The sequence below is a fragment of the Prionailurus viverrinus genome, chromosome A2 (genome assembly GCF_022837055.1).
Source record: "Prionailurus viverrinus isolate Anna chromosome A2, UM_Priviv_1.0, whole genome shotgun sequence".
NCBI classification, from domain to species: Eukaryota; Metazoa; Chordata; class Mammalia; order Carnivora; family Felidae; genus Prionailurus; species Prionailurus viverrinus.
Window position 1 is genome coordinate 135,881,363 of NC_062562.1, and position 27,224 is coordinate 135,908,586.

The 27,224-nt window shown below is 36.9% G+C and overlaps 1 protein-coding gene across 8 annotated transcripts in view; it reads left to right on the forward strand.

The window, feature by feature from the left end:
- The window catches only part of ST7 (suppression of tumorigenicity 7), a 252,467-nt gene that overhangs the window by 138,288 nt on the left and 86,955 nt on the right, over nt 1-27,224 (forward strand). For 6 of the 8 annotated variants that reach the window (XR_007150291.1, XM_047849622.1, XM_047849616.1 and 3 more), the window contains exons 3-9: nt 4,346-4,505; nt 14,600-14,654; nt 15,291-15,406; nt 16,966-17,041; nt 19,208-19,276; nt 21,176-21,330; nt 23,729-23,826. Coding sequence is in view for 7 of the 8 variants with exons in the window: in XM_047849622.1 (XP_047705578.1) it covers nt 4,346-4,505; nt 14,600-14,654; nt 15,291-15,406; nt 16,966-17,041; nt 19,208-19,276; nt 21,176-21,330; nt 23,729-23,826 (729 nt within the window). In the remaining variant the exon portion in view is untranslated. The remainder of the gene's footprint in view (nt 1-4,345; nt 4,506-14,599; nt 14,655-15,290; nt 15,407-16,965; nt 17,042-19,207; nt 19,277-21,175; nt 21,331-23,728; nt 23,827-27,224) is intronic. The other 2 variants (XM_047849618.1, XM_047849619.1) reach the window with 1 other exon arrangement.

The following is a 27,224-nucleotide window of genomic DNA, read 5'->3' on the forward strand; positions in this document are numbered from 1 at the left end:
TCCGAAGAACCTAGGCATCTTCAGGAAACACTCAGCTTTTTAGGTTTGCAAGATAGACAGAAGGATCTTGTTTGATTGTCCCTGTGCCAGATTTTTGTTGCTTCCCTGTGGGAGAAAATGCAACAAGTTTGTACCGTAGGTCAGCACCAAACTGGAATCTCCAGCCCTAGTCGCAGTGCTTTTTGGTCATCCTCTCTGCTTCTGCCAAACAGTAAGGAGGAGGCCACAAGACATTGGTAACTGGGTCCTTCACAAATGGGTCTTTATTTTAAATATGATCTGGGTCCCAAGTATAGCTTTTGGCACTTCTGTCCTGCAGAGTTTGGATCCAAGCCCCTGAGACCACTCTCACATTCACAGTGGCATCCCGCCTTCCTTATTCTCAGAAGACAAACCTTACCTGCATCTGCAGTGAGATCAGTGTCACCCACTTTATCCCTTTGTTACCTTCTGACAGGTGAAACAGCTCACATCACACCCTACTTTTCAAAATAGAATGTTCTCCTCTATGCATGCATCTTTTCTTTTCTTCCTGTCTCAGAGCAAGAAATGATAGGTTGCCTTTTGAAGGCAGGGTGTATGTGCTTTCTGGGGTCCTGGCATCATGCCTTTTGGTCATTTGTACTCTTTTGCATCTTTTAGTGTCTCTCTTTTCACTAGATTCTTTACTCTTCCACAAATATGGATAAGTCTATCTTTTTTATAACAAACAAAAAGAACACAAAAACTTTCATTGGTCTTGCTGTTGATTTAGACTATCTCTCATTAAATCACCAGGCGAGCCCTTGTCATCCATCCATTTAAGTGTCCACCTGTCCATTCATCCATCCAGTGAACATTTATCTGTGTATCCATCCAACATTAACTGAGTGCTTACTGTGACCTTATTATACACATTAGATAACTGAGCCCCAGAGAATCAAGAGAACCAAACAAAGTCACTTAACTTGCCATCATAAAGTGTATTTACGTTTTGAACTTTCAGCTAGATGGGAGGGCTACTTTTGATTTAAATGCCCAATTCAGTTGATGCTTTTTAGTTCTCATCTTACTTGATCTGTAAAATCTTTGGGGTGAAGCATGAGTTGGGAAAAAGCACTAGAGGGATTATATCTTTGAGACTATGAAATGGTAAATTTATATTTTAATTTTATAGTTATCAGATTAAAACCAGTTTTATTCCACTGTGACAAGCCCACTAAGCTTAAGCTTAAGCCCACTAATTTTACAATCTAAATTTGTTTATAAGGGCTCTGCTGTTTACATTGTAGATTATGCACCAGAGAGAAGTATTCAAAGTGACACCAGATATGTGTGTGTTAAATAACACCATCTGCCCATTTGGATCTGTGCAGCTATTTAAAAATACTGTGGGGTGCTGGCCCAAAGCCTGTCATGTTTTGGGATAAGGGGCAGATTATTATGCTAGCCCCAGATTAGAAGACTTGGTTTGGAGTTCATGGCTGCCAAGTCCTTTCCTACTTCTTTTTACTAGTTGTTCCTTGAATACATATTAGAGTCTCTGCCCTAGGGTACTAGACACTCTAATATGGTATAAAGAAAGATCGTGATAGGTAAGAAGCCATCTACTGCTGTGATACAACAGACCTGAGCAGACCCTCTTTTTCTCTCCAAACAGCTGCATGAATAACCCAGTCTTTACTGAGATCTGTTATTCCTGCATTAGAAATACTGGGTGGAAGGTCTGTCTCCTATTATAATGGAAATACCTCACCAATATGAATCACTTATACCTTAGGATGACTGTCCTGTTTGATAGACTACTTCTGTATTGATTCTAATAGCTAAGAAAGCAAAGGGACAGTAGAGTCAGAGGCATTGGGAAATTAAGATTTGGAAAGGGAAATGATTAGGCTACATCTGTGTTTCGATGCGCACTAGAGTTAGAAAAAGGTGTCTTGTTACAGGGCCCTGGTGAGATTAGGGGTACAGAGCTGGGGCTTCAGTCTAAACAGCTACTTAATTTGCTGTGTGACTTTGGTCATTCCTCATTCTTCATCTGTAAATAGAGACTGTACATGATCCTTTAGGGTCCCTTTTAGTGCTGACATTCTGTGATTCTCCTGGAGAAACTGAAAAATCTAGAGTTCCAAGGGTTTTTTTTTTTTTTTTTTTTTTTGTCTTGTTTTTGTGATGGGTATGGGCTATGTCAGGAGCAACCTGTGAGAAGCATTGTGATCTGTGGCATGGACTGGTAGTATCAGTGGCCACATCTGCATTATGTAACCCTGGAGCACAGCCTGTGCCTGGTGTGGAGCACTTCCTGCTATGTGACTGAATCAATGAACTAAGGCCTGGCAAGTGCCCAGGCAGCATAATATAGAAAGCAGAGCAAAGGCTTAGGGCAACGAAAGCTCTCCCCCACAGTGACTGAGAGCCATTGCCAGTTCTGTGCCCAGTGTTCTGGGTCCTTTGGAGCTTGTCTTCTCTTCTAATAAAGGCAAAGCCACGAATCTCTTGAGGGCTTTGTCTGGGGGTCAGGACTGAATGGTGAACAGTACCCTTTTTCACAATGATTTCTAGGGCTTTCAGCCAACAACTTAGCAACAGAAAAGAAGATGCTGTACTAGCCGAATCACAGATAAGTGAAAGAGGAGTACACCAGCATGTCAGGTATGCTGTGCGTGGGAGGCATGTACATCATCAATATAATAAATGGTAGCTTTGCTATTACTTTTGAGAACCACACATGCAACGGGCGCTGAGCTAGTTTCTTTTACATGGGGTTTGAAACTAGGTGTTTTACCTGGGTGTAAAAATTGAGGAACCTTGAGAATGAATAATGAATATGATTTCCACTTTATAATAGAAGAAACTGATGTTCAAATAGATAAAATAACTTGCCTAAGGTTACAAACTCCCTGGACTCATGGTTTGTAAATTTACTATTCTTGAACTTTCTTCCTTCGTTAAGCAAGATCTCTTATTGCTAGCATTCCAAGTGTTATAGACTAGTCCTGTCCCTTCTTAGTTTTCATATCATAGTCTCCCCTGTCTGCCAGGTGAAATTACTTGAATGTCTGCACATGTGAAAATTCACATAGTCAGATGGGTAACTTTTTGGAATTAAATTAAACTCATGTTCTAGAATTGGAAACATTTGGTTTGACTGATAGCTCCTTCTGATAATTTGTAGGTATTTTTTCTGCCTTAAAAGAGTGTGTGTGTGTGTGTGTGTGTGTGTGTGTGTGTGTGTGTATGTGTTTAGTAGAGCAAATGAAAGACAACACTGATTTTTAAATAATAGCCCAAAGCCCATTCCAGAGTCGATAACAAAATCTTGTTCTTATGAAATAAGTAAGGATAAAGGTGATTAATTCTATGTTAGTTCCACATTCTGCATTATAAGACTATGGTATAGTTAACCCTGTGAGACTCTGGATATAGCTGATTCTTAAATTTCTTCTGTGTGATGATTTGCGGCTGCTTAAGGCACAAATCCCAAATCAGACAGGGAGGAGAGGAAAAGATGTGGGAGAGAGCAGCTTTGAATCATGGTGGGAGTGTTCACTGGAGGGACCAAGGGGCAGGGAAGCAGGCTTGGGGGGTGTCACTTGCTTTCCCAGTGCTTATAAGTCCTGATTGCAGCCTAGTCATATGAGTGTTGTTGCTTCTTTCCTTTTATTAATGAAAATTATTTCTTTTCTCCTTTGCAATTCATGGTACGTAATAATTGGTAAGCTGGTGAACTAGGAAACATTAATAGTGTTCAACAGATGCTTGTGCTTGTAAAGCACTTCTTAGCAAGTGGGACATTGCAGAGTATCTCAGTAATTGAGTACCACCCATACAAGAAGTGGGATGCCTTTCATTCCTTCTGTAAAACCAGCATTTCTCTAAGGAAATACTTATTTTTAAAATACAAATAAAGTTTTGCTATCAAAATTTTTATGCAGGTATGGCTTTATCAGAATGTAAGGTGCCAAGAATTGGAATATTTCATAAACTGTATTTCTAAAACTTGCTTATTTGTATACATTTCTGGAGTTGTCTTTAGCTATGATGATTTTGTTATTAGAATTTCTGTAAATTTGGAGGAAAATAATATTGAGCAGCTCTTAACAGTCTTCTTTTATCCATGATTGTAGTTATAGATTTTCCTTGAAAGCCATTATTAAGTGGAGAAAACTACATTGAGAATTTAAAATGTAATTGGTGTTTTAATTTTATTAAACTTTAATGTTTAGAATAAATTAAGCAAAATTCTTGGAATAAAAAATTAAGTATTTAAGGTGGATGTAATTTGTAAATACAGCAAATATGTGTTCAGAAATCATGGACAGTAACAAGGACCATAATCACGTTTATTATTTTTCTATTCTAGATATTTGAATGGTGGTATTTTCGCAAGTATGGAACATCATTCATTGAACAAGTGTCAGTAAGCCACTTGCGCCCCCTCCTGGGAGGGGTTGACAACAACTCCTCCAACAATTCTAACTCCAGTAATGGGGACTCAGATTCCAACAGGCAAAGTGTCTCAGGTATGAAAAGTCCTTCGGTTTGAACATTATTTGCTTATTTTTACTAAATTATTATGACTATAAGACAGTATAATGCTGTTATTTAAATATGAGACTCTAGAGAAAAATGCAGTTTATTTTCCCAAGGAGTTGACAGCATCTACCAGAGAAGTAGAATATAAGCATCACAGGGAAAGGAAATATTTATTTTGTTTAGCTTTCTTTACCTTTTCTCCAATTTGATTTAGCTAAGGATCATTCATTTAGGTCAGTGTTCCCAGCCTGGGTCTCCAGCTTCCTTGTCCCTAGTTTCTCAACCCTTACTGAATGTGTCCATTCTGTCCCATGCTAATTGCAGCTTATGTGATCACATCACTCCTTTGCTTAAAAGGCTTCCTCAGTTCCCATTATACTGAAGAGAAAGCCTAGATTCCAGATTCCTTAGCATAGCATAAATAGCATATGCTGCTTTCAACCTATCTTGCCAGCACTGGCTTCAGTCACAATCCTGTCCCTCTCATTTTTTCTTTCTTTTTTTTTTTTTAATTAATTAATTTATTTTGAAAGAGACAGAGATCATGAACAGGGGAAGGAGAGAGAGAGATGGAGAGAGAGAATCCCAAGCAGACTCCACTCTCAGCATGGAGCCCGACATGGGGTTTAACATGGGGCTTGATCTCACAACCATGAGATCGTGACCCAAGCCGTTATCAAGAGTCCGACCCTTAACCAGTTGAGCCACCTAGGTTCCCCTCCTTTTCATTTCTTGAACATGCCATGTTTTCTCATGACTCTTTCCCTAAAAGTCTATCTCCCTCTCTCACGTGTTTGCCTGACTTTTGTAACCCAGCTCCAGTTACCTCCTGGGAAGCCTTCTCTGATGGGTTGTACAATATCTCTCCACCTTCACTGACTTGTAATATTTTTATCTTTAGCAAAATTTATCAAATTGCACTATAATGTTTTAGCTTACTGCTTTATTGCAGATTTTTTAGCACTTCGCACAGTGTCTGCCCCATCACTGAAGCTCAGTGAATGAATAAATGAGTACATTCAAGGCCTGTAATTTCTCCATTCACAAAAGAAGAAGGAAGAATAGGATTTCCTAGCTTGGTCTCTTTATTAGCTTAGTAAACATTTCCTAAGTCCCTAATATGAACCTGGCCTTGTATAGGTTCTGATGAGTATTAGTGATTTTTAAAAAAGCCAAAGTTCTTGCCTTCATGGAACTCTTGTCTACTGAAGGAGACACAGTGGTAAGTGCTCTGATTACATGAGGGGAGCATACAATGCTGTGGAGAAAAAAAGAGGGGTTCCTGACCAAAACTTGGAGAAGAAGTTTGCTTTTTGAAGGGGAGCGTACCGGTTCTGATACTTGAAGGATGAAGAGGAGGAAGAAATTAAAGAACTAGATTAGATCTTTTTTTTTTTTCATTCTCCTAGAGTAACTCAGTCCACATTTCATAACTCAGTCCACCTGTCTAGCCAGGTGACAATCATCAAGGAACATTGCACATATATTTTATTTCTGGTGTTGATCCAGTGCCCTTTCAATAGACCCTTTGCCAGCCAGCTGTGAGTGGCAGTGGGCACCACCAGGTACACGTTGATTTCATCCTAAAGGGTACATGTGTGAGAGATGGCACCACTCAGGTAGCAAAATTGTCTGGGACTTTGTCAACGTACCTACTTTGTGAAAGAAACAGAAAGAGAGCTGAGCCAAGTGAAACGGTAACCACCACTGTAACAAGTGTGGTGCATTATTGTAATGGAGGGTCTTAGTCACTTAGTCATCATCACATCAACAGTTGTGGATAACTGCCGTCACTTTGCATCTGCCGTGAGAACCCAACAGATTAAATGTGCTGTGGTCTGATTAGAGTTACTATAGTCTTGGAATGCTATAAAACGTAGCAAATTAACAGATTGGAAGTGGAAAGCAGCCTCGTTTGAAGCCATTCTTCATTGTGAATACATTTTTATTTTCGTTAAAATTCTCTCTCTCCCAAATTTAAGTTTCTTGGCATCATTTCTTAGAGTTTACACTCTTCTTACTGTCACTATAATTTTGCTGTCTCTCTGTGGATGCCTTGAAGTAAGCCTTATGTATTTTTTTTTATTTAAAAAAAAATTTTTTTTTAACGTTTATTTATTTTTGAGACAGAGAGAGACAGAGCATGAATGGGGGAGGGGCAGAGAGAGAGGGAGACACAGAATCGGAAACAGGCTCCAGGCTCTGAGCAGTCAGCACAGAGCCTGACGCGGGGCTCGAACTCACGGACCGCGAGATTGTGACCCGGGCCGAAGTCGGACGCTTAACCGACTGAGCCACCCAGGCGCCCCAAGCCTTATGTATTATATAAGTCTTGATGGTATTCTTAGTGCTTTCATAGCAGTTTTTAGAGGAAGCACCTAAGCCCTTTATAAAAACATATTGAAAAATAATAATCATGATGGGGCGCCTGAATGACTCAGTTGGTTAAGTATCCGACTTCACCTCAGGTCATGATCTCACAGGTCGTGAGTTCGAGCCCCATGTCAGGCTCTCTGCTGACAGCTCAGCCTGGAGCTTGCTTTGAGTTCTATGTCTCCATGTCTCTCTGTCCCTCCCCACTCACACTCTGCCTCTCTCTCTGTCTCAAAAATAAATAAACATTAAAAAACATTTTTTTTAAATCATGGAAATTCTCAGTTTTATTTGTACTGTGTTTTTACGTGGCTAAGATTGAGTTTTTGACTATTTTTAATTCAATTCCAGTAGTATTTGCTGAATATCTACCATGCATGCAATATTTCTATTGATTTCCTCTATAATAGATACAGCATTTATGATCTGATCTCATAACAATGTTTAAATAGTTACATTTAGAAAAGTGGAAATTACCTTGCCTAAGTATATTTGGGCTCTGTCTGCCCACTTCTCCTTGACATTTTAGCTAAAATTTGGCTAACTCAGCTCAACAAACATGCATGCTGGTATGGAAGTATCAGATATAGTGGGACTGATACTATTTTCCAATTCTCTTTTCTTCTGGTGATTTTTATTTTTGGATAAGAAAAATATTATTAAAGTACATTGTCTGTGTTTATCTCTATTCTTAGTCACTTTCTATTTCATAGTCTTGTTTCAACTAAGTAAAGGAAAAAGAAAGTCCAAAACAGAGGGTAATCAATAATACATTTTCTTAAAATAAGGAATTTGTTTAAAAATCCTATCCCTTAATAATAACAAAATGGCTGCTGCCTTAATAATGAATAGGTGAATCTTTTGATTTTATTGGATCATGACAAGACAACTCTTTGCTGAATCTTACAAGAAATACAACATGGCTGACAAAGTCCCATGGATATTGGCAAAGGCAGTTTAATTGCTTATTTGAGAAAAATCATTGTAAAAGCTAAAAATAAACTGAAAATACCAGTGATAAACATTGGTCTATATTAAGACTCATACTGTATATTATACACTATGTATATACATACATACATACATACATACATACATACATAGTGTATGTAATATACATAGTGTATATTAAGACTCATAGCTCTTTTCTTAAAGAATCGTTTGTTTTGGTTAAAAGCTAAAAGACCTGGCCTACTTAAGAATGGTTTGGAGTGGGAGAGGTGGGGGGGAGAGGGTGAGAGGGTTATGATTGTTACAGGGCAGGCTATTTATATCTTATTTAACTTCGTATCTGTACAAAGTGGCCTGAGTGCAGACTCTTTTAAAATTTGTAGTTATCTTTATCTGTGGGTCAGAGAAAAAATGTAGTTAATTATATAACTTCTTAATGTAGCCAAATTATAGGTTGTTTGGCTTAGGTTAACATTTATGAATATTTCACTTATTTCTCTTTATTTGGGAGCTAACCTGCCATTTTTCTTGATAAACCCTGCTGATATATTTCCCACATCACTATGTTTCTCAGTGCCATTTCTTAATTCAACTCAGCTTATGATCCGATGATAGTTAAGGACTTAAAGTGTGGCTAACTTCTCCCTGTCTTAAGGGGTGTAGGTTCTCAGGGACTGGTAACATTTTGAATTTAGGTTCATGGGAACATCTGTTTGATAATTTGCCCTGTTCTTGAGTACGGTGCCATAAAGACAAAGGTTTGCAGCATTCACCTTCAAGATATTTAGAAAAATTCAAGGTGCTTCATCACATGAGAAGTATCCTTGCCAAAGTCAAGTTTAAATTCTCTGAGGTGCTTTAGTATCCTCTTGCACAGAGCTGTATCTTTAGACAAACTCTGGTTATAGTTGCTTGCCTTCCTATCTAAAATCATTTCATTTTAATCTCATTTAATCTTAATATATATCTTATATATGTACATAATATGTATGTGTCATATATGTATCTTTATTGTAAAACTTTTTATAAGATTTTACTTGGAATTCTAAATTAAAATTCATTACATTGCTAGAGGCAGTTCAAGCAATGATTAAATCCAGGTAATAAATTAAAGAAAAACAATGGAGATGAAGAAACTCAGGTAGAGTGCAAAGATATCCTGAGACCTTCATAGATCTTCAAATTTTCATAACACCAGAGCAAATAATTCTCCTTATAGAAAGCCATATAATTCTAATAATAATACCTCCACTCTTAGTGCCTACTTTCCACTTTACATTATTATCTCATTCAATCCTCACTATAGCCCTGTGAGGCAGATACTATTATTATCTCCATTTTATGGTTGAAGAAGCTGACATACAGGCAAGTTAAGTCATCTGCCCAAGGTCACAGGGCTGGCAACCTAGGTGGTCTCACTTCACAGTCCAAAGTCTCAAGCACTTGGCTAAAAAGTTCAGTCTAGATCCTCTGTGAGGTCTATAAAGTCAATACGAATGTAATTACTGAAGCATTAAAATAAGTAAATTCATTAAAAACCTGTACTGTGGTACATGACATGATTTCAGAAGTGACATTAGCCAGATTTGCTTAGAAAAATCTCAGTGGCAGGATTGCTGATGGTTGAGAGCTCAGGCTCTGGGGTCAGACAGATGTGGCCCTCATCTCAGCTCCATCACTTACAATGTGTGACCTTGGGCAAGTTGCTTAACCTTCCTTGGTATCTTAATTTGCGTATGTGGGAATAACAACAGTATCTACTTCACAAAGTAGTTTGAGGAATCAATGAGGTCATGTAGAAATAACGAGTCAGAGGACAGCCATCTGTCAGTGTCCTCCAGATGAACTGAATATGAATGATGAATTCCCCATCTATGAATATGATGGGGAAGATGGCTCAGTCTCTGGAGATATGGCTGTGGGTTCAGGGAGGTTTACTCCTTAGCTCAGTGACTCACTTTTATGCCCAGGCCTTTCAGTGCTTGCATTTCAAATATATCCCTGGCAAAATCGCAAATTGCCACGTGCAGGACCTTTGGCATTGCTCTTTAGTCGTCTCAATTAGAGAAAACTCAGTTTGTCCTTGCCATGTCTATGCAGGTGTTGAGAATGATTCTCTTAGCCAACGCTTATTATATCTTTTAAAATCTTTTGCCACTCACATTTGTGTTGTAGTATAGATTTGATCTCTATTTGAATGGTGAAAATGCCTAAAACAGTTTTAGTCTGTGGTGAACATTTATTTAATAAATTTATTTCACAATTTCCACATTATTTGGTCAAGTTGATTGGCTTAAGTCAAAAATGATCAATGAGAAATGTATGAAGATACAATAAAGATTTAACCATTTTAGCAATACTTGAAGAAAATAGTACACTATCTTGAATAGAGCAGATCAATAAAAATGGCCTTGAAACTCATCATTATTTATACCATTTCTGATTCCATAGAATTAGAGACAATAACATATTTGTTGAGTTGAAAGCTACCTACATGTTACTTTGTGCCTTTATATTAATTTTTTCAAAATAATTATTTTAAAACTTATGAAAATAAAGCTTAATTACTTAAGCAAATGGATATTGTTACTGTTAAGGATTAAGATTAGCCTGTGTGATGTAGAAAACTGGGTATTCATTTCTGAGACATAGAAGCTAATAAATACATGGCAGAATCATATATCAGCTTGGGATTAATCTTGATTGCCATAATACATCTGATTAAACTTTATCTAGAGCCTTTTTCTGTTGTACTTTGGAAACTAAAATGTTTAAAAGTATTGCTAAAAAGTGCTTAACATTTCCCCAGAGGAGTTTTCAAAACTGTTTTGCTAGTGGAAAATTTAATTGATGAAGTCATAGGATTTTTGAAATACGATGTTGCAGGGTAACAAGTCTGTTGCATGTAGTGGGTGGTTGTTGGACAGGCTGGACACCGGCCCTTAATCTAATTTGCTGTAAGCCATGGGGAAATTATATAGCTTTTCTATGCTTTACTCTTCTGTAAAAAGGGCCTACTACACGCCGCTAACAATTATAAGGAATATAGATGACTTGAGCTTTAAAACCTCTTAGAGAAAGGCTCAATGAAAATCAAGCTTATAGCTATGACAGAAGTTGTTGTTGTTACTGTTTATAATAATAATATTACCATCATTAGATTTTAGATTCTGGGAAGAGGTGGTAAGTTTTTAGTATAATAAATTTTCCTAGGCTATGAATTAATAATTTATATATTTGAAGGCCCTGGGAGTGGGGATTCTATATCTTTTTTTTTAACTTTTAGAAAATAAAGATTTTCAGAGTTAAATAAGTTGGATGTAGAGTAATATTTTCTTCCATGTGAATAAAAGCCCCATGACTTCAGAGCCTCTTGGTTTTTCTGAGAATTAAGTTCTCTTTTTCTTTGAGGACTGTGACAAAGGGAAAGTCTGTGGTTCTGTCAGTACATTGTTCTTTCTGTAGAGCTTCTTCAGCTGTATGCCCTTTTTATTTTTCTCCCAAGGCCATAAGCTCCTCTTGTTCTGTAACCAAGGACCTGGCAAAGGGACTAGTGCATCATAGCCATTCTATTTATGTTTAAACCACACAGTCCTTTGAGTGATGGGGTGAGCACTCTACAGGGGTAACTGAGTACAAAAGGCATGAAATAACGATCACTGAGATGGAAAGTTTTAGTAGGGAATTGTGAGAAGAAGACTGAAGAAAAGATTGCAGCTTGATTTTAGAAGTCCTTGATGGCAGTAAGCATTACTTTCTGTGTTCTTTGTCTCCCACATAAAAACTTACATAACCATCCCATTATCACAAAGGGGGGGGGATCTATTGTGCAGACTTGGGAATTAAACAAGTACTATTCCAATATATATATTGCTTCTCTTCCTCCTGAACTGCATTCTTGCATGCATGCTGAGGTCTGAACATTTCTGTCTGCATTTGTGGATAGAGACTCTTCTGTACTGCTACAGATGGAACCATAGGGAGTATGTTTATTGTACTGGGGCATATTTTTAATTGAGCTAGTAATATCAGCAAGTCCTTGATGGGGTCTCTGTCAACTTCTAGGGCTTCTAAAGGGCACTGAAATTGTTGATATTAACGGAGAATGCAACATTCCTTTTGGAGGTAAAATTTTAATTCTGATTTAAATAATTTATTTCCCAAAGACATGAATAAGATAAGAAACAGGACCTCATGTGGAAAAACCTTTATCCTCTGGATATCTGAGTTTAACTCTTGACTTAAATCTTCACATTCTAATACAGTTGGCATTTGTAACTTTTGTCGGTATCACGAAACCATCAAGCAGTCTGATATTTATGGGGTATGTGCTCTATAGTGATTCTAGGCTGAGAGAGTTTTTGTAGTAGTGATAAGATTATGAAACAGAGTAGCGAAGAAGAAATTAACATAGCTATGACCTAATTCCAGGTAAAACTTTGACATGTGTTCATATTTGACCTCTAGATCGCATATTTCTTTAAAAAATTATACCTGTTTTGCACCAATTTGAAGGAGACATAGCTAATGAAGGATATAACTAATGAAGACATTTCTTAGGTAGTTCTGTATCACATATTTTTTCCCGAAATATTTTACATCTGTTAGTTACTTAGATCCTCATTTCTAAGTTTCAGGGATACTTGAAGAAACAATAGGCCGTATGTATGACACTTAATGTCAACAGTGACTCTTTAAGAAGTTCAGTTCTGGAATAGAATCCATAAAAACATTTCAAAATGTTTGTAGCACCCCCTGCTGGCTATATTGTGGCACTTCCTAAACAAAGATTGCATCTTTAGTTTTGCTCAAAAATACTTTAGGTACATACACCATGTCTCTTTGCAGTTATTTTTATTTAGAAATAATTTAATTTGTATCCAATATATAATAGTGTTGAAATTTTAACTGAAGGTATTTTGGTTTAAAATTTTTCAAATGAGTATTTGAACAATGCCAATATAATAATGTATTCACTGGAGAACAATTATTTGCCTGTAACCTTTTTACTAATATTTCAGATGAAATTCAGTGGGGGAGAGGTATCTCCCCAAATGTTCCTGTTTTATTGCAAAAAATGTCACCATGGGCAACCTCTGTACTATCTGTGTACATGTTTGTTATATGCTGAATACAAACCTTGCAATATTCATGAAGCTTTAATTGGACCTCTTTGGATCTTGAAAGACATCCTTTGAGGAAAGGGTGGGAGTGATGAGGACCTAAAAGTTAAAATAGCCTTAAGGGCAGAGATCGTATCATGGTTGTTTGGATCACCGGTGTGATTCTGTGATTTGAGCCATAATCTGGAGTTCATTAGTGACCCCTCCCAGGGTCTTTGCATCTGTAAGAAAAGTAATTATTTAAGAAAAGCATAATTTTCTAGTTAGTGCCATATGAAGTGACAGCTACAGAATTTCAGTTTCTCAGGAACAAAATTCAAAGATGCTGAATTAATTGAACAAAGATCATTTCCTAAATGGTGAGTTAAGCCAAGTGTCAGAAAATTTAGGGCTATCGTTTATAAACATTGTTCAAACTTTAGGCGGGCTCCAGCCCTAATTTAAAGATAAATTTATCTTCTTTAAATAAAAACATATCTTCCTGTTATGTGTACACCCTTCATTCACTATTTTAACAAAAATATATTGAGATTAGACACAGTGTTGCTATAGTGTTTTATCTTCTTCATTTTCATGCTGTATTGTAATAGATGGTTTACTTGTTTGTTTTCCCCATTGAGTGCTCAATGCTCATTGGATGGATGGATGGATAGATGGATGAGTGAGTGGGTGTGGAAGGATGGATGTTGCATGTAACAGGCATGAGGATAGAATCTTAATGAATCACCCTTTAATGCTCTTTTGATTTCTGCAATAATTGCTCACTTTTGTGTGTCCATGTCTTTGGGTGTGTTTTTTGGCCGATTACGCACACAGAGATGTTTTAAGTACTCTTAACTTATTCTATTTTTTAATAAAACATTATTCACTCAAAGAAATGTAGTATTCTGAATCAGTAGAAAGTCTTAATCATAGGCTGTTTAAAAAGAATTATAGCTTATTAGTCACACACTTATAAGACAGTCTTAAAAACTAATGATTGAACCAAGTCCTGTGGTTCTAAATTTCTGTGGTTTTTGTGGAAGAAAGATGTATAATCTATTAGTATATGCTAGAATTATAATATTATTATAATGATTAATCCATGTATCTGTATAAGTAAACAGTGTTATTGCTTTAAAACAATTTATTTTCATAGCATTTCTCTCTAAAATAATAACTTTATTCGTTTTCTTATCTCTGTTTTATGGCAGTGTAAAAAGTAATCTGGTGCTTTGTCACAAAATCAGTATTAACATAGACCCTAATTAAATAACTCCATATTATACTCTAGAGCTTAAGTTTAGCTTACAAGTATACCTTGTACCTGTAATTTCAGAAGTAAATTTATAGAATCTGTGTAGACCTTGTGAAATGACTATTGAAGCTATGAACTAGCTGATGTTGGCATATACCTTGATTTAGCAAATGAGGAAACTTTGGCCCAGAGAGATTAGGGAGAACTTTTCCAAAGTCCTGGTTCCTGAGCTTTGTTTCCTGATCAACCACTCAGAGTTTTTCCATGTTGCTTCCCATGTAGAGGATAGAGAATAAAATTATCTTATCAAATGGCCAGGAAGGGTGTTTTGCTGAATTAATTAGCTTGTAGTGTGTCTGGACTCTGTGTAACATTTTCATATTTCTCTTTGTTGCAGAATGCAAAGTATGGCGAAATCCACTAAATTTATTTAGGGGCGCTGAATATAATCGGTAAGTGTTTTGACAGCTTGGGAAACAAATGGGTCTAGTTCAGAGAGTAAAGACAGCAGCAAATGTTTTTGCTGGTTCATTTAGGGGTCATTGTAACAGTCTGTGTAGTGCTTCTATTTTTTGATACAATCCTCAAATGTTTTGATTTTTCTGTTTTATAGTTATTTGGGGATTAGAATTGGGATGATGTACAAAAATGTGTAGTTTTTAGAAATTTTCTATTACACTTATTATTTTCATTATGCATTATACAATCAAAATATTTTGAAGCTTACCTAGAACATGGTTATAAAGATGTCATAGAAATTTTGTTGGAATTTAATTTTGCAAAGTAATTAGGCATTTCAGAATTTTCATGGCTTTGGGGAAATGCCTATTCATAAGAGTACTGAGGGAAAGTTTTCATTAGCTAGTGCTAGTAAAATTTTTAGAGAAAAATATAGGGGAAAATGTTTACTTGTTTCCTGCTGATAGACCTCCTAAAGAGAGAACAGGATGATTAAAAAAACTTTTTTTCATTCGTTGGCAAAACTGTTTTGTACCCAGTTAATGTTTTATAGTTCAGTTTCCTATGCAGCTTAATATTTTGTAGGTCTTGCTTTCCAAGTGTCTGACCATCTATTTCCCCTTTACCAGGTATACTTGGGTGACAGGACGAGAGCCTCTGACTTACTATGACATGAATCTCTCTGCCCAGGACCACCAGACGTTCTTTACTTGTGACTCAGACCACCTGCGTCCTGCAGATGCAAGTATGGACACTCCTTTAGATAGTTGCTGAGTGGGAGGGCTTTTGATTTAAGTACTAAGGTTATTGCCTTTAGAATATCTGCTCTACACCCTCCCCCCCCCAAGTGAATAAATTATTAAATTGGAGATTGGCTGGCAGAACCCAGAATTCTGGTACTTAATTAAAGGATTTATCATGATGAAGTATCAATGTAGAAATGAGTCTTCTTGTTATGATTTAAAATACTATTTAAAAAATATATAGTAACATTGGATTTACATATTTCTTTTTTTATTTTTTAAATATTAAATATAATTTATTGTCAGATTGGTTTCCATGCAACACCCAGTGCTCATCCCTAAATGCTCTCTTCAGTGCCCATAAATCTTATACGAAGCTAATTAAATCCTTGATTGAGGTAGAATGAAGGGTCATGTCTCTTCGATGATATTGTAGTTAGAAATTAAGATTTAGTGAATCCAAATGATAAATGAATATATTGTAGTGATTTGTATGCCTATTTATAGGTTCACTAGCAGTGAATGGGGTCATGGCCTTAGCTATTAGAATCCATATTTGTTTATCAACCTGGAAAGGGCTTTGTTTGGCATGCATTTCACTTGGTTTGAGATCTAAATAATCCTACTGACATTTTTTATATTGCCAAACTTAAATAGGTGAAAAAAAAATCTTTAAAAAGAGGAATGTGTACATGCACCTGAAAAGCTAACTTCAAAGATACATATTGATAAAACAAGTATGGAGATTGTTGCTCTTTTTAAAAAGGTACTGTTTATCGTGGTAGAATATCATAGTCCAATAAATATACCAGGCATTGAACTTTGCACAGTATATACACAAACTGCTCTGGTATCTAGAAACCGTGTTTGCGGCAAACTGTGGGAACAGATACACATATTAAGCAAAAGACCAAACCACTTTTTTTTCTGATCCAACTCATAATTCTTCATATGGTTTTACAAAGTCCTAATACCCAGAGCCTATAGTGTTTGGGAAAATGAACAATAGAACTTATGTTGTGCCTAAGTAGAAGGAAGAGATTAGTAACAATTTCATATAAAAATGTGTAAAATATGTTTCTTAACGACAAATGACATTAATGAACAAAAGAAATATTAAATCTCTTTTAGAATGTCTTTTCCTTTCTTGATTAAGGAACCTTAACCAGTGTGGTGAGCATAGCATAACGTGTAGACTTGGCAAATCATTGTTATCCACTTGAAACTACTGTAACATTGCATGTCAACTAATACTTCAGTAAAAAAAAAGAAATCTTAATCAAGATTAAACCTCTAAGATTATAGACCATGGGTTAATCTATAAGATTTAGACCTGTAGTATTAAGAGCACAAGAAAGGTTTGCTATCATCGAAGGAAGGACAGTGGAATAGCACATTAGAGTGTATTTGTGTGATTTTGGAGATTTGGGCTCACCTCCTTAGTAAGTGAAATATTCTCTTGTATTCAAGCTGAAAGCTATTAATTTAACTATTGTCCTGTGGTGAGTCTTCTAATTATGTGTATTGATGGACATGCTTTTTTCCTCTTTTTGTAAAACAGTAATGCAGAAAGCCTGGAGAGAGAGAAACCCCCAAGCTAGGATTTCTGCAGCTCATGAAGCCTTAGAGATAAATGAGTAAGTGGGGGACAAATCTTGCTTTTAAAAAGGAAATCTCATCCTTTGCTGAATGTATTCAGTTTTCATTAATGGTATACTTATATTAAATTATGCATTTGAACTTGAGGATTGTTTTAGGGGTTATTAATTTGTAAAAAAAATTTTTTTTGCGAAGGACATCCATGTGATGGTGGTCTTAGTCATTTTAGAGAGCAATTCAGTGGCTTTGCTATGACCCTAACTTAAATAGCTTCCAAGGGCTATTTAGCCCTTCAAGGACTATCTGTGGGATATTACAAGGACATAAAATAAAAACAGTTCTTTACATAACTATAACATGGGGAAATTATTTCAGATGTAGAATGCTCATCTGTGCCATCACATTTTTTAGGTAGATCTTCTGCTTGTGGGGAAAAGATAACAAAAACATAAGGTGAAAAAATTACACTTTTGAAGTATTTCAAGATCAAGACAAAGATAAGAGGAAATGCTGTCATTAGTGTTGTTAAACATTCTGTGGGTTACCAAGGAAGGCTGGGAAATATTCTGGAGATCTTAGAAAATGAGAAAGATTCTTAAAATTGAAGTCATAAAATCTCAGGGTTGGCAGAGACCTTAAAGGTCATTTAGCTCAACCACCCATCTGGTGCTTGAATCACCTCGACATTCTCCCTGCCAAGTGGTCATTGTTAAACTATTTTATGATTTTTTTTTGAAGAAAGTTACAGATTCTTCTTTGGAGGTCTTAGAAAAAAGATTCACTTGAGAATTGGAAATCCTGCCATTGTAACCTGTTGATCTGTTTGGTTTCTGATTCTGCCATACAACATATTTATTTTCCAGTTTCTCGTCATCTACAAATTTGATATGCCTGCCTTCTGTGTGTCATCCATGTTTCTGATAGAAATGTCGGGCTCAGGGGTGGAACCTTGTGACATGGCATATAGAAACTGTCCTTCAGGTTCATGTCTTCATGAGTCATCATCCTTTGGTATCAGTCAACCAATTAACTAGGCCACCCAGTTAACACTGTGATTCAGCTCACATTTCTGCATTTTGATCTTAAAAGTACCAGTTGTAGCTATGAATCTTTAATGTATAGTAAATCCTTTAAAGTAAATTAAGATAGCACAACCTGATTTAGTTGTTCTTAGCGGATTTAAGTGTTCACCACTTTCTTTTAAAAATGCTTGGAGACCATCCCTTTAATAATCCATTAGAATCTCTTTCCAAATCACTGTTCTGTAGTTTGGGAAGTCTGCCTTCTTCCCCTTTTGAACATTTTTACTACATTTGTCATCTCATCTTCTAGCACCTGTCCATTCTTTGTGATTCCTTAACTATTCACAGAGAGCACTTCCATGGCCTGACTATAGGGTCTGTTGGCTTCCTGGGATTTACCCATCCCAGTACAGTAATTCACTTAGAATTGATCAGTTATTTGCTATCTTACATCTTTTTTACCCCCATGAGAGTTTAATTTCTTCTCCCCTTTTCAGCCTGACAATCATGCTCCTTGATGGAGAAGCCAGGAACAAAATAGAAGTCAGAGAGTTTTGCATTCTCTTTATTATCTGCTGCTACTAACTATAAACTTTTCTTGTTTTGATGTGGTTGTTGTGTTGTTTGTCTTTTTTGCTTATTTATTTTTGCGATGGTTTTAGAGAAATGGGGGTGGTAATAGGGTTTTAAACATAATTTTAAAACAGGGAATAGATGGTTGTCTTTAGCGTTTTGTTTTGTCTTTATTTTGCTTTGCAAGCTTCAGGTAATTTTTGGAGTTTTAGCTCTCCTGACATTATTCTTATAATTTCATTCCACTCTCTTGTAGTCCTTCATTACATGCCCTCTTTCCATCTTTTTTTACATGTCCTTTAAACATCTGACCTTGTGAGAGATCTCTGTGCAGCCATATTGATTACTTAATTGTCACCTCTCTTTTCTTCCTGAGAGGTTCATTTGTGACTACGGTTACAGGTGGACATTTGGAAGCTGCCCAACCCTCTTAAACCATTTTTTTTCCTTCGGAGTCTCATGCCATTGAATCATATCTCTTTTCTTTGAAGTTTTTGAAGTCCACCTTACCCTCTTTGATTACCCGTGAACTCCAAAATGACATAGTAACTCTCTCTGAATGTTCCTATCAATTTTCATTTCACCAACTATTTTTTTCTTCTTGGTCAGAATTAGGTCCAGAGTTGAAGTTCCCCTAATTGCTTCCTCTACCATCTGGGAGATAAAATTGTTACCAAAGTAAGTCAAGAACCTGTCGGGTGCCCTACTTCTAACCAAACGAGACTTCTTCTAGCAGATATCTGGAAGGTTGACACCCCCATCACCATACTTTCTTGCTTCTGTATGTGTATTGTGTTGTGACAAGGATGCATCATCGATATCTTCCATTGAGCTGAGCAGTCGTTCTGTACTCCCCAACCATTAGCACTTCTATTGCTCTTTCTCCTTCACTCACAAGCTCTTAGCATGTTTCTACCCCAGACTCATGACTTTCCACATAGATACATGTTTTCTTGGCTAGTAGTGCTACTCTGCCTCTCCTAAGAATACTATTTGAAATGTATATAAAGTAAGCAACTTGCCCCAACCTATCTTGAATTCCCAGCCCACCAACTATAACCTTAGAGCTAACTCCTCTGATACTGTATCTACCACTCAGTATTATAATCTCAGTTTTCACTTCATTACCCTTGACCCATATTTATATGTCAGCATCTGAAGCCTTAAGTGTTGCTTCCTGATGCCTATCCCCGTTATTTTCTGTAGTGAATCACTGGGAAGTTTCAGGATCATTATTGTTCTTTCCAAGTCATGTATCGGCTGCCCTCCATAGTAATTGGTTTTTACAGCATTTTTCTGGGCATTTTTCTCCCTCGTACACCACATTCTGCCTAAAGCCCCATTGATTAGTCCTGCATGAAATTAAAGGGATTGGCTAAAGAATTTATAAGACCCCTCCTCAAGGCTAAGATTAACCAGTAACCCCAAACCTCCCATTAGCTGTAAGTTCAGCCTCCTTTTCCTAGCTGGCTGTTGCAGTTTGTGAATGGTAAAAGCAACATTTGGTTTCACTTTCTGTTTATTTTCTCTCCTGTGGTCTGATGGAGGTTCTGATAAGTAGGGAAATGACCACAAGAGGGGCAATGGAGAAGAAGGAAAACAAAGGGATCGGTGCAGATCAGGACCTGTATGGTCTGCTCTGGCGTCACCATTTCCTAATTACATTCCCTTTCTTTGGCAGTTGGGTTGTTCTTACATGATTGGGAAGGTTTAAATTTCCAAGAGTTCCCGTGTTTGTTAGTTAACTGCTTATCCTTTCTGGCTTCCTAGCTTAGAGGTTGTTGAAAGGATTAAATGAGACGATATATGTTAAGTGCCTGGTACAGTGCTTAATGTATACTAAGCAACAGGTGGTAGCTATTATTGCTAAAGGCATGAGATTTAACTCTTGTTCACTACTGAGGCTGACTCAGATTTTGAGCTCTTCAGAAACAACACTACTGTAGGTTCTTCCAGTGTTCTCTGGCAGAACATCAGTGCTAACTGTAATGAGATGTTGAAGCGCTGTTGTCTTAATCAGTAATTTATCTGATTTAATGAATTTCTCATTCTGAAGAAACCCTTATATTAAAGAGAATCAGTGTTTAGTAAATAGCAGTAAACTTATATATAGGATCTCTAACTTTGAGAGCTGGAAGGAGATATTTCACAATAGCTAGTATCTTTGCCACTGTCAGTTGACGTTAATTATGTACCACATGCTGGCTACTGTACTGAGCACTTCACATGCATCACCTTACTTAACCTTCACAACAACAGTGTGAACAAATAGATTCCATGTTGTTCTCCATCAGGGAGGCAGAGTAATAACTTGCCCAAAGTGACATACTAATAAGGGGCAGAGTCCATACGTGAGCCCCAAGCTCCTAACACTACACATCCTACCTTTCAAGCTAAAATACAGACATTTCTTTTATGCCATTATTTTGTGTCAACAACTACAGACCAGGGGTGCATGAACCAGTTGGCCACTCTGCATGTTTTTGGCATAACTCCTTGCCCTTCTGCATGTACTCCTACAGCTATTCCAGTGTCCTTGGATTTGTAATTGATGGTGGCTATTATCTGAATGGACAGGTGTGCAACTGCTTATATTCTCTTGGCTGAAGAGGAAGCAACAACCATTGCTGAAGCAGAAAAGCTGTTTAAGCAGGCCCTGAAGGCTGGAGATGGCTGTTACCGGCGTTCTCAGCAGCTACAGCATCACGGATCCCAGTATGAAGCCCAACATAGTAAGGTTTTCTCCAGGTTGACGTGATGGGAGATCAGAACTGTAACACGATTAATCCGAACAAACTTTCAGGCCAGTTCAGAACAGGGTTCTCATAGATGAGAACAAATATTAATTTTTGCCTTCTTTAAAAAAATTTTTTTTAATGTTAATTTAGTTTTGAGACAGAGCATGAGCAAGAGAGGGGCAGAGAGAGAGGGAGACACTGAATCTGAAGCAGGCTCCCGGCTCTAAGCTGTCGGCACAGAGCCTGATGCGGGGCTCAGAACCCACAAACTGTGAGATCATGACCTGAGCTGAAGTTGGACGCTTAACCGACTGAGCCACCCAGGTGCCCCTTTGCCTTTCTTCTTAATAATTTTTTTCCTTTCCATAAGAGCACAGTACATAATTATAGCTTTATTGCTGTTCACTTAATGTTCAGATTCTCTTTCCTGCTCTTGAGATTCTTAACTCCAGAAATAAATGGTAATAACCTTTAATGATAACTTTCTCCCAAGAATTCTTATGTATTTCTCTGTTTATTAGTTGTTTCTCTGCCCCATAACTTAAGTTCTAGTTGGGAAACAGGACTTAAATTCATGTTAACGTCATCAAAGGTTTTCTCTTAGGAGTCTTCTACAGCATGGGTTGAAATAGGACAACTAAGAGTATCACCGTTATTGGTGATTATCTCAGTATTTAGCCCTTTGGTATTGGCTTCCAGAGAGAAAAAGCCATGGGTTCATAATTATTTCTCTTTCTTACATTAAAAATAGTGGCTGCTTTTGTTTAAGATAACTCTTTAAAATGAGACCTTTTACTTTAGTACACTAAACAGAGGGTCAGTGATATCTTGGGGGGATGGTATAAAAAAACAAGACAACAAAATTGTTTCTGGAATTCCTTGAGCCACTTGACTTGTCAGTTTGTTGGTTGTTTAAGTAGAAATGTAGCAATCCTTTCATTGTCCATTCAGACTTCAGGTTGTTTCGTTAAGGTGGAATTTCTCCCTCCTGCATCTTGGGGAGTAGGATTGCATTGCCTTCATATTTGAGATTATAAAATTAAATTTTAGTGCTAAACTTGTATTTGACACAGAGACTGAGTGCATTAGTCTTTATAACTAAGTTACAGTGAGATCTTTGATTTTTGTGTGTATACATGAGTATGTCCACACAACACAATAATACACAGGGTTTTTTTTGTATTCAGTAAGTATATTTATTTATAAGCAGTAGGTATATATGTTAATCAAGTTTCTAATCACATCTGTATCTTGCTTTTTAAAAAATTTATAAGAATGAATTTTGAAGGCATGTGTATAGTAATGTCTATTTTCTGAACTAAATGAGAATTAACACATAACATTACATAAACTATAATATAACTTAAGAAATTTTCTTTATTCCTTTTTTTCTGTAAATTAAATCCTTTCAACCTGTTGCCTACATCTATCCAAAAAATATAATCACATCTTTAAAATAATTTGTAGGCACTTGGCAAATTTTCAGCACACATCTTGTTCTCATTGTTTTAAAACTTGAAATGTTAGGACTTTGGTCTTAACATCTTTTAATAGCTGCATATTATACATGTACTTAATCTATAACAGGTGTGTCATATTTTTCTAAAACATGGTAATTTTATTGAGGATTAAATGAATGCATGTTCTCACTGGTTCAGAAACTTATCCAAAAAGACATATAATTAAAAGATTAAGATGAGAAGTTGTTAATATATTTTTTAGTGCCATTTTAGTGACTATTATTGTAACTAGTTAGCTTGTCAATGCTTTCTCTAACACTAGGGTAGTTTTTCATTTTGTTACATACTCTATTGTCATATCTGGAATGTGTTATATTGCCATCTAAAATAGACTGCTTTGGGGACCTGGAGATGATTATGATGTCACTAGTATTAGGGAAAGAATAATATAAAACAGAAGTTCAAGATGAGGCTTCTCCAGACTTAATGTCAAGCAGGAAAAAAAAAAAAGTTGATCAAGATGCAACCTGAGATTCACCTCTTTGCATGTTCAGCAAAAGCATGCAAACTGAAGAATATGGAATGCTTGCTTGTAAACCACATTCAATATGGGTATGCTCATTTCCCCAGCACTTTGTGGCAGATGATTTTATTTATCAAATATTCAACATCCTAACTCAAAAGTATGGATTAGGTAATCAGTCACATGATTTGACCTTTGGAAGTCTAAGTGCTTTGACTACACTGTATGCGTTTTACTATTAGCAAACTCGTCAGTGCTCCTGGCAGTAAGAAAAAGCCAAAGGAGCACTCTGCTCTCTCTGAGGTTTTCCTTTAAGGGTATGGCAAAGGAGCCTCTGTATTTTTTTCTTGCTGCTCAGCTGAAAGCTTTTGTATTTTTAAATTTTGGTGTTTCATATTTCCTTTTTCAGGACGAGATACCAACGTCTTGGTCTACATCAAAAGAAGGCTAGCAATGTGTGCCAGAAGACTCGGGAGGACCAGGGAAGCAGTGAAAATGATGAGAGATGTGAGTTTAAATTTGTGTTTGAACAGTAGCAATGTACCTGACTTAAAGAAGGAGGAGCCACTGCATGGCTGCAGAGAGCAGCAGTGATGGCGCGGTGGTCCCATGGTTGCTGGAGCCAGCCAGTCTGGGAGTTGGCTCTGGCTCCCAGTGTATTAGGTGAATGATCTTGGGCCAGTGAGTCTACTGCTGTGTGCCTGTTTCCTCATCTGTGAAATGGGGATAGATAACAAGAACTTTAACAATACTAATAACAAAAAAAAATTACTACTAAGGATTATTGTGAAGATTAAGTGAGATAAAACATGCAAAGCTTTCAGTAGAGTGACTGGCATCTTAAGGAAATTTCAGTAGGTGAGCTTATTATTAAACCTGTGGAGCTGTAGCCAGAAACCAAGAATGAGATCAGTTAGTTTAGCTAACTGACTTTTTTTGTGTGTGTGGACAGTCAGGAAGATTTGAAAAACTATGGGTCTAATTAATTGCTACCCTCGAATTTAATAATATTATGATCTTTTTTTTTTTTTTAATTTTTTTTTTTTCAACGTTTATTTATTTTTGGGACAGAGAGAGACAGAGCATGAACGGGGGAGGGGCAGAGAGAGAGGGAGACACAGAATCGGAAACAGGCTCCAGGCTCTGAGCCATCAGCCCAGAGCCTGACGCGGGGCTCGAACTCCCGGACCGGGAGATCGTGACCTGGCTGAAGTCGGACGCTTAACCGACTGCGCCACCCAGGCGCCCCAATAATATTATGATCTAATCTGATTGTAGTCATTTCAAGCATTCTCCTAGATTCTTGCATCAGGATATTTTATCACTAGTAGTCAACATAACAAAAGAGGAAGTAGGTGAGAGTTTTAAAACAAGAGAGAACCAAGACAGACTATTAATATGTAACTTTAAATCAAAACAGTAGTTTTAAGGGAAATCAGTAGAGGAACTTTTACTTCCACATTTTTTTTTTAATTAAGAAATACTTTTTCATAAAGAAGCTGACACCAATGTGAATTGTATTTATAAACCATTTTTTTTTTAAAACAACTTCAGAAAACCTTTGCCAACACTTCATGCATGTGCTGTCTTCCTGAATCAAGAGACATAGGTAACCGCCCATTATAAAAATGAAAGAACCAAGGGACAAGATTAAAGTGACATCTTGCCTGGTTCTCAGCTTTCGGGTTTGGGAACAGGACTGTGTAAACCTCTAGTGAGCCACTTCTCAGTTTATCTTTGGAAGGGCAGTTATTCATACAAATTCCCAGTTACTCTGTTATTCAGGGCCTGCACTCCCATCCAGGCCCACCCCTAATTATTTCTGCAAGTTACAGCCTAATGTAAAGGTGAGATCCGTGTTTGGGTCCGACTACTCAATTAAACAGTGGTATAGCTCCCAGATCTGAGGAGAGGACAAGATGAGGGGGATTCCAAGATAATTCTATTTGACTCAAGGTGATAGATGCTCTGTGGGCAAAGCCACTGTAAAGGGGATGTCCCAGGATTAAATTCTTTTGGTTGAGGGGAGAATTTAAAGAATGTTTGTCATACAGTGTAAGTGCTAATTTTTACAAAATGAAAGTTCTGTGGAGACATCAACTTGCTCTCTAAGCTTTTTAACTTGCAGAAATTCCATCTTTTGATACAGTGAAGAAATTCTGCCAGTCCCTTTGTCTCTGAAAGAGCTGAGAATTTTATGAAGGATGGGATATTTATCTTAAAATGGCCCAGCCACATTCAGCCTTTAACAAGGTGTTTTAAATTTATTGCCTTTTCTTAACCTTAGGTAGGCCGGAACAGGCATGTATGGAGGAGCAGATTTGGGTGATTTTCTTTATTATGTGCTTAAGCAACTTCATAGGAAAAACAAATTGGGGGGTAATTTCAATTCCATTTTTTTCTGTCAGTTTCATTCTGATTATCATCAGTTTTAGTATATGCGTATACAGTTTCGTATGATTGAAACCAATACATTCATGCAATGGTTTGACTTTTGCTTAACTTTATTTCATATTTACAATTCCATTTATTGACTTAGTCCAAATGTAGATCTTGGGGGAAAATCTGGAATGCAATGGAATGAATGCTGGGCAGAGAGTAAGAAAACCTAGATGTGAATGTCAGCTTTGCTCTTCACTAGCTCTGTGACCCAGGGCAACTTTCTTTATGGGCTTTTCATTTGTCTTCTGTAGATTGTGGTTAGTGATTCTTACCTAAAAGGGTAATTGATGGAGCACTGGGGAGAATGAAATAAGATAATATAAAAACACCTGGCACATGGTAGACACGCTCACATTTTTTCCCCCATTTTTTCTCTATTATGCAAGTATGATATAATTTGCTTGACCATTCCCCTGATGGACATTTTGAGACATTTCTGATGTTTTTTTTTTTTTCTTGAATGAATCAGTTAGTAAGGCAAGCAATCTTTCCTATTACATATGTACACACACACACACACACACACACACACACACACAGATATATATGTGTGTGTATCTGAATGTATACATGTGTTTCTTGGGTTACTTTCCTTAAAGAATTCTGTTTTATTATTGGAATACCAATACGGTTACCTTTTAACTGTGTATATAGAGCCTCTAGTAGATATGGGCCCTACTCTTGTAACAGTCCTGTGAGGGACACTGTCAGACATTGTGGAGATGTGTTTTGAAGAGAAATATTCGTAGTGTTCTTTCCTTCACAAACTCCTGGCTCCCAAATGGAGGATGGAGGTTGAGGACCCCTGTGTTTGTTAAAGCTGCAGCTGGCCTCAGCCTTGTGGGAACAGTTGATGGTCAGACCTGACTCCTCTCAGGTCAGGGTCATATATAAATGGGAACCTCACTGAAGGGTTTACTCCTTTAACAACATGCACATAAACCATCTTGCTGCAAAAGTTCCTCTGATAAAACAGCACACTGGATTCTAGGCAGCCTGCTGATAAAACACTGAGGCAGGAGGATCTAATTTCTTATGAATACACAGCAATCCTACCCCATATATGTTGGTTGAAACTTTCTTACAGCAGATTTTAAACTGGAAATAGAAATGGTAGAGTCAGAATGCTTTCCATGTAGAAAGTAGACACTTCAAAACAATTCTCTGGAAACCCCTTAAAGGAAGGAAAAACTGTTAATTGATGAGATAGCCTAAAAAAAGAATGGGAATTCCGGGAAGGACAACTGTGGATGATTATGGATCTAGTAAAATACTGATACTATAAGTGAAATATTGATGAGGTACGAACACCTAAGCTCCTTAATGTGAAGATTCTTGGCTTCTCATTTAAAAAGCAACAAATCAATTATTTTGAATTCCTAGGATATCGTCTCAAAAAACCCACTTTAATTAGCTTCCTTTTATAATCAAGAATATGGAAACATCTTATTGAAGGAATGCTC